Genomic DNA, 17,061 nt, shown 5'->3' with positions numbered 1-17,061 from the left:
ACCTTCTTCCCAGGGGTCAATGACCCAGTTTTTGCCATGAGAGGTGGTTCCCCTGTCATATCTGAGAGAGGAAACACTTCCTGCACGGGGGTCAGTGACCGGTCAGTGACCGAGTTTAACAGAGTGGAAATCTGTGTGTGCGGCCAGATCAAAGGCAGGGCAGTACCTAGAAGCTGAAACATGCATTATCACAAGTTGTTTGACTGGTACTCAAGCGGTCTCTTTGATTTTTTTCGTAGTTCACGGTACTACAGTGGAACCCCTCACAAGGACCCCCCTCTCTAACGACTACCCCGCCACAACAACCCTTTTTTTTGTAACCGATGTGTTTCCTTATACAGTTGTCACCAGTGTAGCGACCACCCCGCTCTAACGTCTAAGGACCGACCTAACAGCTTGTGTAACGACTTTGTCAGACAAAGCCAAGACTCTCAGTCAGCTTAACGCATCACTGACAAACCGGTTATAACCAGTTATAACCGTCTCGCGTAAGCAAAGGCACTAAACCGCTGAGAGGTGTGATGGTTGGGTGGGCTGAGTAAACATCACAAACCAATCATCGAGAAAACAAACTCACGTGACCAACATACACCGTTCAACTCAGTCAGAATAGACAGTCTTTGGACAGAAGAGCAGTGGAGATCGACATGGCGTCTACAAATAAAATAAAATATTTCACTCTCGAAAATCGAGTGAATGTTGTGAACAGACACAAAAAGGGAGAAACTGCCATCGCGATTGCAAAAAGTCTTGATGTTGGAAAATCGCAAATTCAAAGAATTATCCAAGACTAAGAAAACATTCTGAAAAGGTGGGAAAGTGGTGACAATGCCGATCGAATGCGATCAAAGCGGCAGAAGACAACATACTCTGACGTAAATGAAAAGGTTTGGGATTGGTTCCTGGCTGCCAGAAAAAAAAATTTTCCGATCTGCGTGTGCGGCGAGATCAAAGGCAGGTCCATTGTGATAGCTGGGTGGCCTTGTTTATAGACACTGACCTTCTTCCCTGGGGTCATTGACCCAGTTTTAGCTATGAGAGGTGGTTCCCCTTTCATATCTGAGAGAAGAAACACTTCCTGCACCCGGGTCAGTAACCGAGTTTAACCTATGGGGAGTTTAACCTATGGGGCGGTCTCTTTGATGTCTTGAGAAGAAACTTGGCCAGGGTAGTACATGCACCAGAACTGGTGGACACCAAGGACAATGTCAAACATGAAATCGAAGCAGTTTGCTTGAGGAAACGGTCGTCAGCAACTCAAACTTCTCCGTTTTCTTTTTTTAAGAAAATCTGACTTTCTTTGTGGCCCCCTGACCCCGCCCTCTCCCTCTGTAAGGACCCCCCTCCATAAGGACCGATTTTTGTCAACATTTTCAAGGTCGCTAGAGAGGGGTTCCACTGTATGACCAAGTCGAAATTTCGGATAGGACACAATAACAATTCGGTCCCTTCAATTTCGTCTTATCCGGATTTGCCTGTACTTTACTTGTTTTGAGTTCTCAGTACCTCAATAAACAATTGATTCTTTTGAATTTATCATTTTTTCCCTGCAGTGATTTTTGTCCTTTCCTTTTCCACGTACAAGCTGAAGGTGTATGAAAAAAAATAAGTCAGAAAGAAATTATAATTAATCAGAACTGAAATAATGACTAACAAAATCACGAGAGAAAAAAAAGAATCAAAATATCTCTCATCAAAAAAATAAATAAAAAGGAAGGGAAGGACAGAAAAGAATTTATGAATATAAGTCATGCTCTTTTAGATCAATACTAAGTGAGCCTCCTCCGACAAGGAATACATTACTTGGCCACTTTTTCTGTCAGTATAAAGTTTGTGTTTGTATGTCTCATGCAGTAACATTGGAAGGCGGGTTCATTTTCTTAGGCAAAGGAATCTCATATTTTTGGGAAGATATACATAAACATCTGTCTTGGATTATATATTAACAGTACTAGTAAGGTCAATACAAATATCTTTTTCATTCAAAAATTTTTCTTTTCTTTTCAAAGCAAGTAGAGCAAAATAAAACATAAGCTGTGACAATACATGGGGTTGCATCATTCCAAGCAGTCATAACCTGCAAACCAATCAAAATCAAGCTTTCATAGGAATCGACTCCCTAATCACCCTCAAGCCACAGTGATTGACAGCCAGGATCAACCAATGATGTTCAAGTAGCAATAAAACAACAATCAATGAAATCAAGGCGAGGGCAGCAGCCAGACAGGAAGTGGCGGTTGACTGGAGAAAAAAAACTGATGAGCTGTGAGTGAAAATGAAAGTATGCCGCTTTCTAAAATTAGGCAGGAATTCCCCCTCACACAGGGACAACAAATAATGAAAATGCCACCACTAAAATTAGGCAGGAATCTCCCCATTATTAGTGACAACAAATAATAAGGCACACAACTCTCGATAACTTTATTTTACACATGTGTCATTTTATATGCCAACCAAAAGCACATTTTAATTCACACAATGTTCTTTAACATATCCCTGTAAGTTTCTTCCCTCATAAAGCAAGAGCATTTTACTTTCAGGCAGGGCCACACAGTTTCAAGCATCTAAGCTGAAAAAGGACAGAAAATGAAGCATATGAGATCTTGTTATAGGCAACATCTGAAACGGCTAAGGACACAGTACACCTGCAATACACTGAAAAAAGACATGTTTAAAAAAGCTATTTTTTAAACAAAAATGCTGAATGTTACACAAGCAGTGTTTTCTTCAACATCAGGAAATCTTTTATTACAAAAAAATACCATTTACATTACCTGTTTATATGAACAATGAAAGCTGCTTGTCAACATTATGATAGGCAAAGCGAGGTTGACGGGAGATTCAGAAGAGAACTTACCACTGCCAGCGTCGCTCCGAGATGAACTGATGCGTGACGGCCCTGTTTTTCGTATTGATCCAGTACGTCTGAAGACATAACACACACACACACACTCAATAAAAATGTGGCAGGCACTCTTTTTTCTTCTTTAAATGTTATGAAGAAGAAACAATAAATTCATATAAAAACACAGAATAGCCTTTACTATGGTCAACAATGAGACAGAGAGGGGGTGGTGGTTGTGGTTGGGAGGGTGGTAGCGGGGGAGGTTTGGTGGGGAGTACATGCAGGCATCAAATAGACTGACAGAAACAATGTTTGTGTGTTTATATGCAGTGTGTGTTTGCTCTGTTGTTGTTTATGATGTATTTGTCAGTTTGTTTATCACGTGTACCAAGATGTAGGAACTGAAGGGTTTGCTGTGCATAATAAACCACTGAGGTCACCTATGTTCTTGAATTTGCTTTGCTTTCCTGTGCTTTGAATTAACAAAAAAAGTGTATTTCCGCCTATCTGTGTAAAAAACCCATACCTGGATATAGTGACATGCACCCCATGGCCTCATTACTTTCTGACCCCAACACTACTATTACAACAAGCTCCAGGAGAGGGACTCACTCTGGTGTGCTGTATTAAGGGATGGACCTGTCCTGGCTGGCTACTATGACAACAAGCTCCAGGAGAGGGACTCACTCTGGTGTGCTGTATTAAGGGATGGACCTGTCCTGGCTGGCTACTATGACAACAAGCTCCAGGAGAGGGACTCACTCTGGTGTGCTGTATTAAGGGATGGACCTGTCCTAGCTGGTTACTATGACAACAAGCTCCAGGAGAGGGACTCACTCTAGTGTGCTGTATTAAGGGATGGACCTGTCCTGGCTGGCTACTATGACAACAAGCTCCAGGAGAGGAACTCACTCTGGTGTGCTGTATTTAGGGATGGACCTGTCCTAGCTGGTTACTATGACAACAAGCTCCAGGAGAGGGACTCACTCTAGTGTGCTGTATTTAGGGATGGACCTGTCCTGGCTGGCAGAGCGAGCACGAGGCTTGCCACGCACGTCGGCCGAGTTGAGGGAGTTGTTGGAAGACGAGTTGCTGAGCTCCCCTTGCAGCATTTTCTGTTTGGAGGGCTCCAGGCTGCTGAGGAGGGCGTCTGCCTGAGATTTGAAGTGCTCCGCAAAACCCCAGAATGCTCTGTGGGACAGAGAAATTGCTTCTCATTAGCATTGTCTAAATGCCATCACACATTAAAAAAAAAAACCCACAACTACTCAATAAAATAGATATATAACTCTTGTTGTAAAATACTCTGATCTAAATGAGTAAATGTCTTTTCTTCATAGAAACTTAAATGTTGATGTTATGCCAAAAAGAGTTTTGAAAAAGGTTTGCTATACTCACATAAATACTCTCGCCAACGATCTATTTTTTTAATTTTGTTTTGTTTTAATGCATGCACATTTAAATTCAATTCATTAACAGTAAAAGTTTTGTGTCAGAGCTATGAAAACAACAAATTTAGTTCATAACACTTGCATAAATTCTATGTGTTTGATCAGAAATTCAGTGTACAGTGATTAGTGTACTAAATATACCTATGTAAATATACCTCCTCTATTTTCTGGTCTATCCTGGGAAAGACACAGACACACACACAAACACACAGACTCTCACTCTCTCTCAAATGTGAAATGGACCTGTCCTGACCATTAACATCAAATCATTTGACTTACTTGCGTGCGAATACCCTTGCTTCGGAGTCAGCATCGTTGATGCCCCGCCGTATGGAGTCCTGCAGGAGTGCGATGTGTTTCTCCAGTGTGTGCGTGCCCCAGGCGTGCACCAGCTGATTCAGCAGTTCACACGCCTGCCGCCTTACCGTGTTGGACTTGGAATTTATGTGACTTGTCACAATGGGGATGAGTCGATTTGTGTGAACATACTGAAAGACAGGACACACACACAAACATAAAAGAATAGCAGGAAACATCTGGATGTTTGAATTTCTTGTTTATGGTCGACGCAGATTTTTGTGTTTTCACTGCATCAACAAAACACTTATTTTTTTAAAGAACTATCAGACTAAAACAATTCACACAGCTAAAAAGCTGACATGAGTACAATTTTCTTCCAAGATGATTTATTCCTTCAAACTAGTGGCCATTCTGCAAGTTCAAAATTCAAACACAGTTGCTTCCCTTTACTCAGAGTGGAGTATTATTACCCGACTTCTGTTCGTCCATTAAAATTAAGAAACTGCTTGACAATCAAGCTTATCGTCAGCAAAACCCAGCTGCAGCAAAAACAATAGAACTGCGAGTGCAAAGCAACGTGTTTGCCCACTTCATGGATATCTTTGAGGGAGAAAAACATGGACAAAGGAGGCAGGCCACATGACACTAACTCTGATCAGAGATCTGGGCGCGGGAGATGGAAGCTTGCTGTATGTTATGTAATGTATATATTGTGTGTGATACGTGGAAATGTGTGATACGTGGAAATGTGATACTATTTATTTGCATGTATGATACAGGTACAAATGTGATAATTGTAGGCTTATACTAGTGATTACTGTGTGTGATACATGAAATGTGATATGAATGCTGTTTTTATATGTTATACTCTTACTTTCTCCCAAGCGCAAGACAAATTCTTCTATGAAAACTGAAGCCAATAAAATTTGAGTTGAGTTGAGTTGAGTTGAGAGCAGATGGCAAAACACCTCAACTTTCAACTTGTTGACAACTTTGCCAAACTTATAACGGCGGTGGAAGGGGATACTTTAGACTGCACTGACCTCACAGGAATCAATGAAACTTGGATGGCCATTTGGGGAAATGTGGTGAAGAAAATGGGTGAGGGCAAGCACTGACCTGAATGATGAACCTGATGCAGACACTGCCGGAGGTGGCCATGATCTTGGCGGAGTTGGACAGGAGGTTGAACAAGGCGGGCATCACAGCCTCTGCAAAGCGGTCCATCTTGTGGCCAAGCTGCTGGGCCATGTACCTGTGGGAACACAAGTTAAGTACATCATGACCAGAAACTGATGCTCTCTTCTACCAAAGTCACAAAAATGGGGTTCTCTAAACGTTCCAAACGGAACAACAAACACTTTCTTTGTCTGTATAAAAACAGGAATGCAGAAATACACAAGACTCTGAAGAATGAGTATGTCAATTCCACTGTCGTTTTTACATTTAGTCAAGTTTTGACTGAATGTTTTAACATAGAGGGGGAATCGGGACGAGGGTCGTGGTGTGTGTGTGTGTGTGTGTGTGTCTGTGCGTGTGTGTGTGTGTGTGTGTCTGTGCGTGTGTGTGTGTAGAGCGATTCAGACCAAACTACTGGACCTATCTTTATGAAATTTGACATGAGAGTTCCTGGGAATGACATCCCCGGACATTTTTTTCTTTTTTTCGATAAATACTTTTGATGACGTCATATCTGGCTTTTTGTAAAAGTTGAGGCGGCACTGTCACACCCTCATTTTTCAATCAAATTGATTGAAATTTTTGTAAAACAATCTTCGACGAAGGCCGGACTTCGGTATTGCATTTCAGCTTGGTGGCTTAAAAATTAATTAATGACTTTGGTCATTAAAAATCTGAAAATTGTAATAATTTTTTTTTTATATATAAAACGATCCAAATTTACGTCCATCTTATTCTACATCATTTCCCGATTCCAAAAACATATAAATATGTTATATTTGGATTAAAAACAAGCTCTGAAAATTAAAAATATAAAAATTATGATCAAAATTAAATTTCCGAAATCGATTTAAAAACAATTTCATCTTATTCCTTGTCGGTTCCTGATTCAAAAAACATATAGATATGATATGTTTGGATTAAAAACACGCTCAGAAAGTTAAAACGAAGAGAGGTACAGAAAAGCGTGCTATGCAGCACAGCGAAACCACTACCGCGCTGAACAGGCTCGTCAGTTTCACTCCGTTATGCACAAGCGGCGGACTACGGTCATTGTGAAAAAATGCAGTGCGTTCAGTTTCATTCTGTGAGTTCCACAGCTTGACTAAATGTAGTAATTTCGCCTTACGCGGCTTGTTTACATTTGACAACATTTTTCTTTTTCTTCTACAAATGCACCACGGGGGAGAGAAAAAGGGGAAACAAAAAGAAAAAGGGGAAAAAAAGCAAGAAAATAACCTGCAACAACACTTTGCTCAATCAATTAGACTTGTACTCCCCTTCGAACACATCAAAAAGTTAAAAACACTTCATACCGTGCAAACATGACGGCAACATTTTTTTCTTCTAAATTCTGATTTGCTAGGTGTGACTTACGCAATTGAGATGCAGGCTTCTCGCACAACCTGTGACCTGAGGTCCTTGACAGCCATAACGAAGCACGGCTCCAGAGTGCGCAGCTGTTGGTAAAAGTCGTCTTGGTCTGTTGCCCCGTTCATTATCAATGCTCTCAGCAACTTCAGCTGTAACAAAACAATTTTTTAAAACTTTTTCTTGTTCTTTTACTCTCAGTAACTTGATCTACAACACAGAGATTTTTCCCAATTTAACACTTCATTTTCTGAATTGTTGTTATAAAACACACTTTCAAATTATTCTGTTGATGTGACTATATCATCAGTGAACAGTAACACTAAGCGAATCACAAGTCATTTTTACCAGCTTAATTCCACAAGAAATCTGAAGGAAACAAAATGTAAGTTTAAGCGAGATGTGAGGAACTGAACAGAATTGGAGACATTAACAAAAACCATCAAGGAAACTGGACCTTTTGACAGGGACAGGCAGGGTGGCCCATAGGGGTTATAAAAGGATGAAATTAGAGAAGGGCTGAAAAAGAGAGCAGGAGAGACACACACAGAGATGCACACAACACACACAGGGGGCAAGAGACAAGACAACGACAGACAGACAGAAAGTGTGAAAGAGAAAGAGAAGAGAGAGCTGACTTACATGGTCCACACGTTTCTCCCAGTCCTGGTTGGGGTCAGACAGCAGTGTGTGGACCTTGGTCATCTGTTCCGCCATGTCCCGTGAAGAGAACAACTGGAACACACCAGGCAAACACTGGTCACATCACACCCTTCTTTCTCCTTCTCTTCTTCATGGGCTGCAACTCCCATGTAAACTTGTGTTTTGCACAAGTGAGCTTTTACTGGTATGACTGTTTTCCCCTGCTATTTTGGCAGTCATACGACGCTTTTGGGGGATGCACGCTGGGTATGTTTGAGTTTCTTTTATCAACCAAACTCTGACATGGATTACAGGATCTTTTCCTATTTGGTCTTGTGCAGACCTGTTTACCCTAAACCCGAGGCAAGAGTACTTTCCCAAAAAGTTAAGTGTATTTTTGAAAAAGTTGGTGTACTTTGCAAGCAAAGCCATATGGGCTAGGGAAAATGTACGCGTGGGTGCAAACGTGTTTGTGTAAGAATAGCATGTCTTGTGAACACCTTCAAAATTTAACTCCTTCCAATACAACAGGGATAAAACAAATTTACCTGTCAGTTTATAGCATTATAACCAGTGTCTTCCAATCAGATTGATAATGAAAAGATAAAGTTTGTGAAATAACATCTGCGGTTGACAGTGGCAAGTTCATTTTTACAATCATCTTAGAAAACATTGCTTCAGCGCGGACTACAGCTTTTTCTTCTGGCAGGATTTGCTTTGCATGAATGAACTTCATAATTCCTTGGTAGCTTTCAGCAGCTTTCTTTGCAGCAACCTTGTCCAGGTGAGTTTTGAAACTGCAGTGTCGTTCGATGTCATATTTCCCAGCATGGGCAACGGAGAAATCTGATTTACAATACTTGCAGTGTGCATGACTTTTTCTCATACGGTAGACTCCACAATTCCTGGCTCTTTCTTATATTTCTCCAAGAAAATCTGCTGCTTCTGCTGTTTAGACTTGGTACAGTCATCCGAAACTGGCACATTTTTCCGCTTCATTTTGCCACGATTGTCCAGACGATCGCACGTGTCAACAACTGAACAAGGTTTCCACAGCTGAAGACTCGCTGTCATGGTTATCTCCCTTCGACCGAAACCGGTATCAGTTGTACCATTCCGTAATCAGCACACCAACACTGGAAAACGTATTCTAGACTTTTTCTTAGGCGTATTTTGTGCGTGTTGCGTATTTGCGTACCGATAATAATTTGGCGTACAAAATACGCCCAAATCGTACTGGTAAACAGGTCTGCTTGTGCTTGCATTATAGGATATAAGGCACCAGCAGGTCTGCACATAAGTCGAACTGGGAGATAAGAACAATCTTAACGCTTCTCCCGCCAGACGCAGCAGGGTTGAGCCCAAAACCTTCCAGATGGAAAGCTGACATCCTTACCACTAGGCCCGTCATTCCTTTCTTTAAAGGCAGCTTGTCAATAGTCACTCACACATGTATACATAACACTGCTGATTCATGTGCTTGTCTTCTGATAGACGCAAAACTAAATGAATACTATTTTTTTAATGGCAGCTCGGAAATGAAAAAGAACTCTGTATGTATTGTACCATCAAAAACAATAACGACTCACTCTTTGATGATACGGCTGGTCCCTTTCACATGTTCTAACTTCAAATCTTCTTACCAAAGATAAACGAAAGGCTAAGGCCAAAGTTTTGTGGTACATGGTACACATGAATTAGTGTGGCTATGAGTTCAGCATCTCAAGAATGGCCCTGGAGTGGCAGACTCTGAAACCATGGATTTCATCAAAAACGTGGAATACTGTGATTAAACTTAAATACGTTGGCAGAACTAAGACTAACCTTGACCTTGGGAACATCTTCAAAGGACTTGATGAAGAGTTCCTCATCAACCGCGCCCGCAGCTGCCGTGCTGGCTGTAACACACAGACACAAACAAAGTTTAAGCATGTATGCACATTTGCACGATTATAACACACCACAATAAACATTTTCCCAGTTGGTAAGACATAGGTAACAAGAAGAGCAAACGCTCGATCGAGTCACTTTCGCAGTTCTGAATATTATATGAGGCATCAGATGGACAGGAAGAAATTGCTATTCACAACACAATGAGTCACGTTCACATAAAATTTGAGCCCGGTCACTTTTATAGTTTCCGAGAAAAGCCCAACGTTAAGTTGTGTGTTGCCGAACAGAAAAGGCTAGTTATCTCCCTTGTTTTTCTGATAACGTTCGTAAAAGGCTACAGATGTAAATACTTTGATGTAAAGAATAATCCTACAAAGTTTCAATCACATCCGATGAACTTTGTCAAAGATATAAAATGTCTAATTTTTCCTTTGACACTGACCTGTGACCTTGAAAAAGGTCAAAGGTCAACGAAACCATCGTTAAAGTGTAGAGGTCATTGGAGGTCACGACTAAACAAAATATGAGCCCGATCGCTTTGATAGTTTCTGAGAAAAGTCCAACGTTAAGGTGGTGTCTACGGACGGCCGGCCGGACAGACTAACACTGACCGATTACATAGAGTCACTTTTTCTCAAGTGACTCAAAAACACACTCACAAAAAACAAAAACAAAACAAAAAAACGTGCATTGGCTGGCATGGACAGGAATATAGCCCTAAAGCTGTAGCTAAGAAGCAACACAAAACAATGGTTATTTCTACCACGAAAACAACTAAATCCCTTATGGCAGGAAAACATTAGCTTCAAAATTCAGGACCTTATGAGCATGAATTGCTCCCAAAATGTAAGGCGTCCTAAAAAACATCACACGCAAGTGATGCAGTGTTCATGAATCCAAAAAGATGATACAAACACAAGCCGTCTTTTAGAAGATCTGAGAAACAAAGGAAAGCAAGAGTAATGATCAAGATAGTATTTGAGAAGACTGACTGCAACTCCACTCTTTCCATTTCCAACAGAACTTACTTGCTAAACTTTGGTTAACCTGCAACTGCCTTGTGCACTCACTAAAGCATTATGGGAGATCATGAATCCTTGGGCAACACAAACCAATTAATGGATACCATGATTCTACATGACCAAACATACAAAAGAATAGTTTCCACACCATGCTGGAGAGTTACTGGCTTAAAGTGCACTTCATAAAAATTGGGCATCTTACGGAAAAGCGGTTATATGAATTACGCAGAAACATTACTGTACTTGGAATTGATGTTTTAAAGAACATAGTGTAATATACCTATCTACAAAATACTGATCTGCTTTTTCTTCATGAGTCTATCACATTCACAAAGCCTTAGTGTGACAATTATAAACACATTTACTCTCTGTTGAAAAGCCAAGAAGTGTGTTTCTGCCTGGCAAAGTTTAACAAGGGTAGACCTCCACCTCTCTCACATATTTCATAAGCCACCACTTTGCATCACACAAACCTGATGTCCCTGAGAGTGATCAGAACACAGGTACAGGTTGCACAATCATGCAGTCATGCCCACACCCCCAATAACATCACCTTTTTGTCACACCTTTCTCTTCAGCATAAAACCAAAAGCCCAGAGTGCCCTAGACCACAGTACAGTGGAACCCCTTTCAAGACCACAGTACAGTGGAACCCCTTTCAAGACCACAGTACAGTGGAACCCCTTTCAAGACCACAGCACAGTGGAACCCCTTTCAAGACCACAGTACAGTGCAACCCCTTTCAAGACCACAGCACAGTGGAACCCCTTCAATGGAACCCCTTTCAAGACCACAGCACAGTGGAACCCCTTTCAAGACCACAGCACAGTGGAACCCCTTCAATGGAACCCCTTTCAAGACCACAGCACAGTGGAACCCCTTTCAAGACCACAGCACAGTGGAACCCCTTCAATGGAACCCCTTTCAAGACCACAGCACAGTGGAACCCCTTTCAAGACCACAGTACAGTGGAACCCCTTCAATGGAACCCCTTTCAAGACCACAATACAGTGGAACCCCTTTCAAGACCACAGCACAGTGGAACCCCTTTCAAGACCACAGTACAGTGGAACCCCTTTCAAGCCCACAGCACAGTGGAACCCCTTTCAAGCCCACAGTACAGTGGAACCCCTTTCAAGCCCACAGTACAGTGGAACCCCTTTCAAGACCACAGTACAGTGGAACCCCTTTCAAGCCCACAGAACAGTGGAACCCCTTTCAAGACCACAGCACAGTGGAACCCCTTTCAAGACCACAGCACAGTGGAACCCCTTCAATGGAACCCCTTTCAAGACCACAGCACAGTGGAACCCCTTTCAAGACCACAGCACAGTGGAACCCCTTCAATGGAACCCCTTTCAAGACCACAATACAGTGGAACCCCTTTCAAGACCACAGCACAGTGGAACCCCTTTCAAGCCCACAGTACAGTGGAACCCCTTTCAAGCCCACAGCACAGTGGAACCCCTTTCAAGCCCACAGTACAGTGGAACCCCTTTCAAGCCCACAGTACAGTGGAACCCCTTTCAAGACCACAATACAGTGGAACCCCTTTCAAGACCACAGCACAGTGGAACCCCTTTCAAGACCACAATACAGTGGAACCCCTTTCAAGACCACAGCACAGTGGAACCCCTTTCAAGACCACAGTACAGTGGAACCCCTTTCAAGACCACAGTACAGTGGAACCCCTTTCAAGCCCACAACAAATCTGAGAAAATCAGGTCTTAGAATCGAGGGCATTTATATGAACAGGAAATCTAAATAATAAAAATAAAAAGCAAGGTTTATAAAAAAAATTCTAAAAAAAAAGGGGAGGGGGGGTGTCTTAAATTGGGTGTCTTAAAGAGGAGTTTCCACTGTATTTGAAATTGAAACACCCTTTTCCTCAGCCTAAAGACCTGGCCGGGCCTAATACACAAATCTGGCTGCAAACCCCAACCCAGACAAAAAGAATGGAAGACTAACACACTCAATGGCAATAATCCGAACAATGCTTGTAAGAAGTGGAAAAGTGACACACTAGTTCTGACTGAAATGACAGGAAATCATGTTGTGTGGTGTCCTTAAAGGACCCCAACAGGCTATTTTTGGTGTCAAAAACGCGCTTATTTGCGTTTTGGCGTGACTTAGGTTAACCAGACATATGCATGCCGTAGGAAATTGTTTTCTCACCTTCCCTCACAGGGTTTAGTTTATTTCGGAATCGTTTAGGCCATAATCTGACGAATTTCGTGGCTGAAGCGAAGCGTTTTCGCGTTCCGATCTGGCGGCCATTGTATCTCGAACATCCGCGAGAGTACGGAAGTGGTGAATTCTGGGTAAAATTTTCGATGACGTCAGAAGCCGTATTCATAGAAGCAACTTTAGCTGCTGAACCTTACAGTTTTGAGCCTGGGAGTTAAAATCAAGGGTCTGCGCGCCCCGTGATTTGTAATCATTTTTTTTTTTACAAATCATGTTAATGCTCCCGATATCTTCTTGTCATCCCAAAAGTCAAGGCACAAAAACAAAATCCCTTGACTTTTGGGGTAGCGCGACTCCGTTGATTTTGTTTTCTTTCTCCATATCATTACTAGATTGTCCCGTCGCTGGGAAATTCGGATCACTTCCTCCCAGTGGAAAGCTAGCAGCAACAGAGTCGCGATACCCCAAAGTCAAGGGAGATCTATGGGATTTTTCTTCCTTTTTATATTTAGTCAAGTTTTGACTAAATATTTTAACATCGAGGGGGAATCGAAACGAGGGTCGTGGTGTATGTGTGTGTGTGTGTGTGTGTGTGTGTGTGTGTGTGTGTGTGTCTGTCTGTGTGTGTGTGTAGAGCGATTCAGACTAAACTACTGGACCGATCTTTATGAAATTTGACATGAGAGTTCCTGGGTATGAAATCCCCGAAAGTTTTTTTCATTTTTTTGATAAATGTCTTTAATGACGTCATATCCGGCTTTTCGTGAAAGTTGAGGCGGCACTGTCACGCCCTCATTTTTCAACCAAATTGGTTGAAATTTTGGTCAAGTAATCTTCGACGAAGCCCGGACTTCGGTATTGCATTTCAGCTTGGTGGCTTAAAAATTAATTAATGACTTTGGTCATTAAAAATCGGAAAATTGTAAAAAAAAATAAAAATTTATAAAACGATCCAAATTTACGTTTATCTTATTCTCCATCATTTGCTGATTCCAAAAACATATAAATATGTTATATTCGGATTAAAAACAAGCTCTGAAAATTAAATATATAAAAATTATTATCAAAATTAAATTGTCCAAATCAATTTAAAAACACTTTCATCTTATTCCTTGTCGGTTCCTGATTCCAAAAACATATAGATATGATATGTTTGGATTACAAACACGCTCAGAAAGTTAAAACAAAGATCGGTACAGAAAAGCGTGCTATCCTTCTTAGCGCAACTACTACCCCGCTCTTCTTGTCAATTTCACTGCCTTTGCCATGAGCGGTGGACTGACGATGCTACGAGTATACGGTCTTGCTGAAAAATGGCTTTGCGTTCAGTTTCATTCTGTGAGTTCGACAGCTACTTGACTAAATATTGTATTTTCGCCTTACGCGACTTGTTCTTTATTGTCCCATCGCTGGGAAATTTGGGTCGCTTCCTTCGAGTGAAAAGCTAGAAACAACAGAGTCGCGCTACCCGAAAGTCAGTGAATCTATTAGATTTTTTTCCCTCCATTTCTTTATTGTCCCATCACATTCCACAACTTGGACACATACCAAAACTTGGACACATGACGATATTACCACGTCTTTGACACATACCACAACTTGGTCCCATACCACAACTTGGACACATACCACATTTTGGACACATACCACAACTTGGACACAGACCACATCTTATATGCATACCACAACTTGGACACTTTACTATATCTTGGACACATACCACAACTTGGACACATACCACAACTTGGACACATACATCTTGGACACATACCACTACTTAAACACATACCACAACTTGGACACATTCCACATCTTGGACACATACCACATCTTGGACACCACATCTTGAACACATTCCACATCTTGGACACATACCACAACTTGGACACATACCACAACTTGGACACATTACCACATCTTGGACACATACCACAACTTGGACACATACCACATCTTGGACACATACCACAACTTGGACACATTCCACATCTTGGACACATTCCACATCTTGGACACATACCACATCTTGAACACATACCACAACTTGGACACATACCACAACTTGGACACATACCACATCTTGAACACATTCCACATCTTGGACATATACCACAACATTGCACATATTGGACACATACCACAACTTGGACAGATACCACAACTTGGACACATTCCACAACTTGGAAATTTCCACAACTTGGACCACAAGCGCGACTCTGTTGCTGCTAACTTTTCACTGGGAGGAAGCGATCCAAATTCGCCAGCGATGAAGGAAAATAACGAAATGGAAAAAGAAAAAAACCCAAATCTAATGGATCCCTTGACTTTGGGGTAGCGCGACTCTGTTGCTGCTAGCTTTCCACTGGGAGGAAGCGATCCGAATTTCCCAGCGATGGGACAATAGGCTGAATAGAGAGAAAAAAAAGTAACATTTTTAAAAAAAATTTTGTTTACAAATCGCGGATTTAGGTTCGACGTAATTTGTAAAATTTTTTTACATTTTTACAAACCACGGGTTAACAGCTCAGTTCGAGGTTTAATTGGTGCCAGTGTGTAGACATACAGGCTGGTGGAGTGGCTTAGGAGCGAGCAGATAGCTGTATCGTTATCAGCGTCTGTTACTGGAGATCGTTCTTACAGCGGCGTCCGAGTTGAGACGGAAGTGTCCCACCTATTTGGGTTGATAATCGGGGATTAATGTAGAATTGTATCTTCTTAGTCAGGTTTGAGGCACAAAGTGTACGAGGAAAAAACATTCTCTCTCAAGGGTGGATCGAAGTAAAATGTCTGCCAGACTCAGCAAATAGATTAGGCAGCCCATGATCACTCTTGCTCGAATTTAAGTTGATGTTGTTGTTGTCGTCGTCGTAGATGAAATCAAGGTTGTAACGTGTCAAATCAATCGTGTTCCACCTACAGTTTATCAGTGTAAAGCTGTTGTTGTTGACATTGTAGTTGTTCTTGGTTTTCAAGTTGTTGTCAGTGTTATTGTCGTCGTTGTAGTTGTTACCCAGTCGGATAGAAACAAATAACAAGAAGGGCAAAGCCCATACGACTCACATGCTTGACCTTTACATGACCTTGACCTTCAGGGTCAAGGTCAAATAACTAAACCTAGCAATGACATCATACACTAAGAACTGCTTTACACATTTTTCCTACCAAAATACATGTGACCCAAGGTCAAGGTCATCCAAGGTCATGCAACACAAAGCTGTTAATTCAAGACATAGGAAGTACAATGGTGCTTATTGGCTCTTTCTACCATGAGATATGGTCACTTTTAGTGGTTCACTACCTTATTTTGGTCACATTTCATAAGGGTCAAAGTGACCTTGACCTTGATCATATGTGACCAAATTGTCTCATGATGAAAGCATAACATGTGCCCCACATAATTTTTAAGTTTGAAACAGTTACCGTACTTTCCGGGTCATAAGGCGCGACTTTTTTCCTCGAGTTCGACCCCTGCGTCTTGTATAACGAAGCGCCTAATCCGTGTATGAAATACGAAAAAAATCAAAGAGACCGCTTGAGTACCAGTCAAACAACTTGTGATAATGCATGTTTCAGCTACTAGGTACTGCCCTGCCTTTGATCTGGCCGCACACACAGATTTCCACTCTGTTAAACTCGGTCACTGACCGGTCACTGACCCCGATGCAGGAAGTGTTTCCTCTCTCAGATATGACAGGGGAACCACCTCTCATGGCAAAAACTGGGTCATTTTGGTGCGCCCTATTGGCCCCCTGCGTCCAATGGGTGACTGGATTACAATTTTTTTTTTAAAAGAAGGGGGTGCGTCTTAGATAACAAAGCGCCTTGTCACCCGGAAAGTACGGTATCTTCCATAGTTCAGGGTCAAGGTCACTTAAAAAAATGTATACAATCCAACTTTAAAGGACCCTTGCGACCTTGACCTTGAAGCAAGGTCAACCAAACTGGTGTCCAAAGATAGGGCTTACATTGCCCTGTATAGCATACATAGCTAAGGTTGCCATTCTCGATAACTTCAGAAAAAAATGCGAAAATGTGAAAAATGGTCGTTTTTAAGACAACAATTACGGCCCCTGTGACCTTGAACTTGAAGTGAGGTCAAGTTGCCGCACATGTTTTTTGAGATCTTGTAACCATACACCATCAGGCCACATCAGGTGTTGATAGACTTAAT

At 41.7% G+C, this 17,061-nt stretch overlaps 1 protein-coding gene across 14 annotated transcripts in view; it reads right to left on the bottom strand.

Moving 5' to 3' along the window:
• Window positions 1–17,061, bottom strand: part of LOC138947648 (CLIP-associating protein 1-like) — a 239,753-nt gene that overhangs the window by 89,661 nt on the left and 133,031 nt on the right. For all 14 annotated transcript variants that reach the window (XM_070319156.1, XM_070319159.1, XM_070319157.1 and 11 more), the window contains 7 exons: window positions 9,613–9,686; window positions 7,789–7,881; window positions 7,153–7,298; window positions 5,716–5,851; window positions 4,576–4,784; window positions 3,833–4,036; window positions 2,858–2,925 (listed from right to left, as the gene is read on the bottom strand). In XM_070319156.1, the coding sequence (XP_070175257.1) occupies window positions 2,858–2,925; window positions 3,833–4,036; window positions 4,576–4,784; window positions 5,716–5,851; window positions 7,153–7,298; window positions 7,789–7,881; window positions 9,613–9,686 (930 nt within the window). The remainder of the gene's footprint in view (window positions 1–2,857; window positions 2,926–3,832; window positions 4,037–4,575; window positions 4,785–5,715; window positions 5,852–7,152; window positions 7,299–7,788; window positions 7,882–9,612; window positions 9,687–17,061) is intronic.

This window comes from Littorina saxatilis, linkage group LG14 (genome assembly GCF_037325665.1).
Source record: "Littorina saxatilis isolate snail1 linkage group LG14, US_GU_Lsax_2.0, whole genome shotgun sequence".
Lineage (NCBI taxonomy): Eukaryota > Metazoa > Mollusca > Gastropoda > Littorinimorpha > Littorinidae > Littorina > Littorina saxatilis.
The sequence above is the reverse complement of the archived record's forward strand: the minus strand, read 5'-3'. Positions and strand labels throughout refer to the sequence as shown.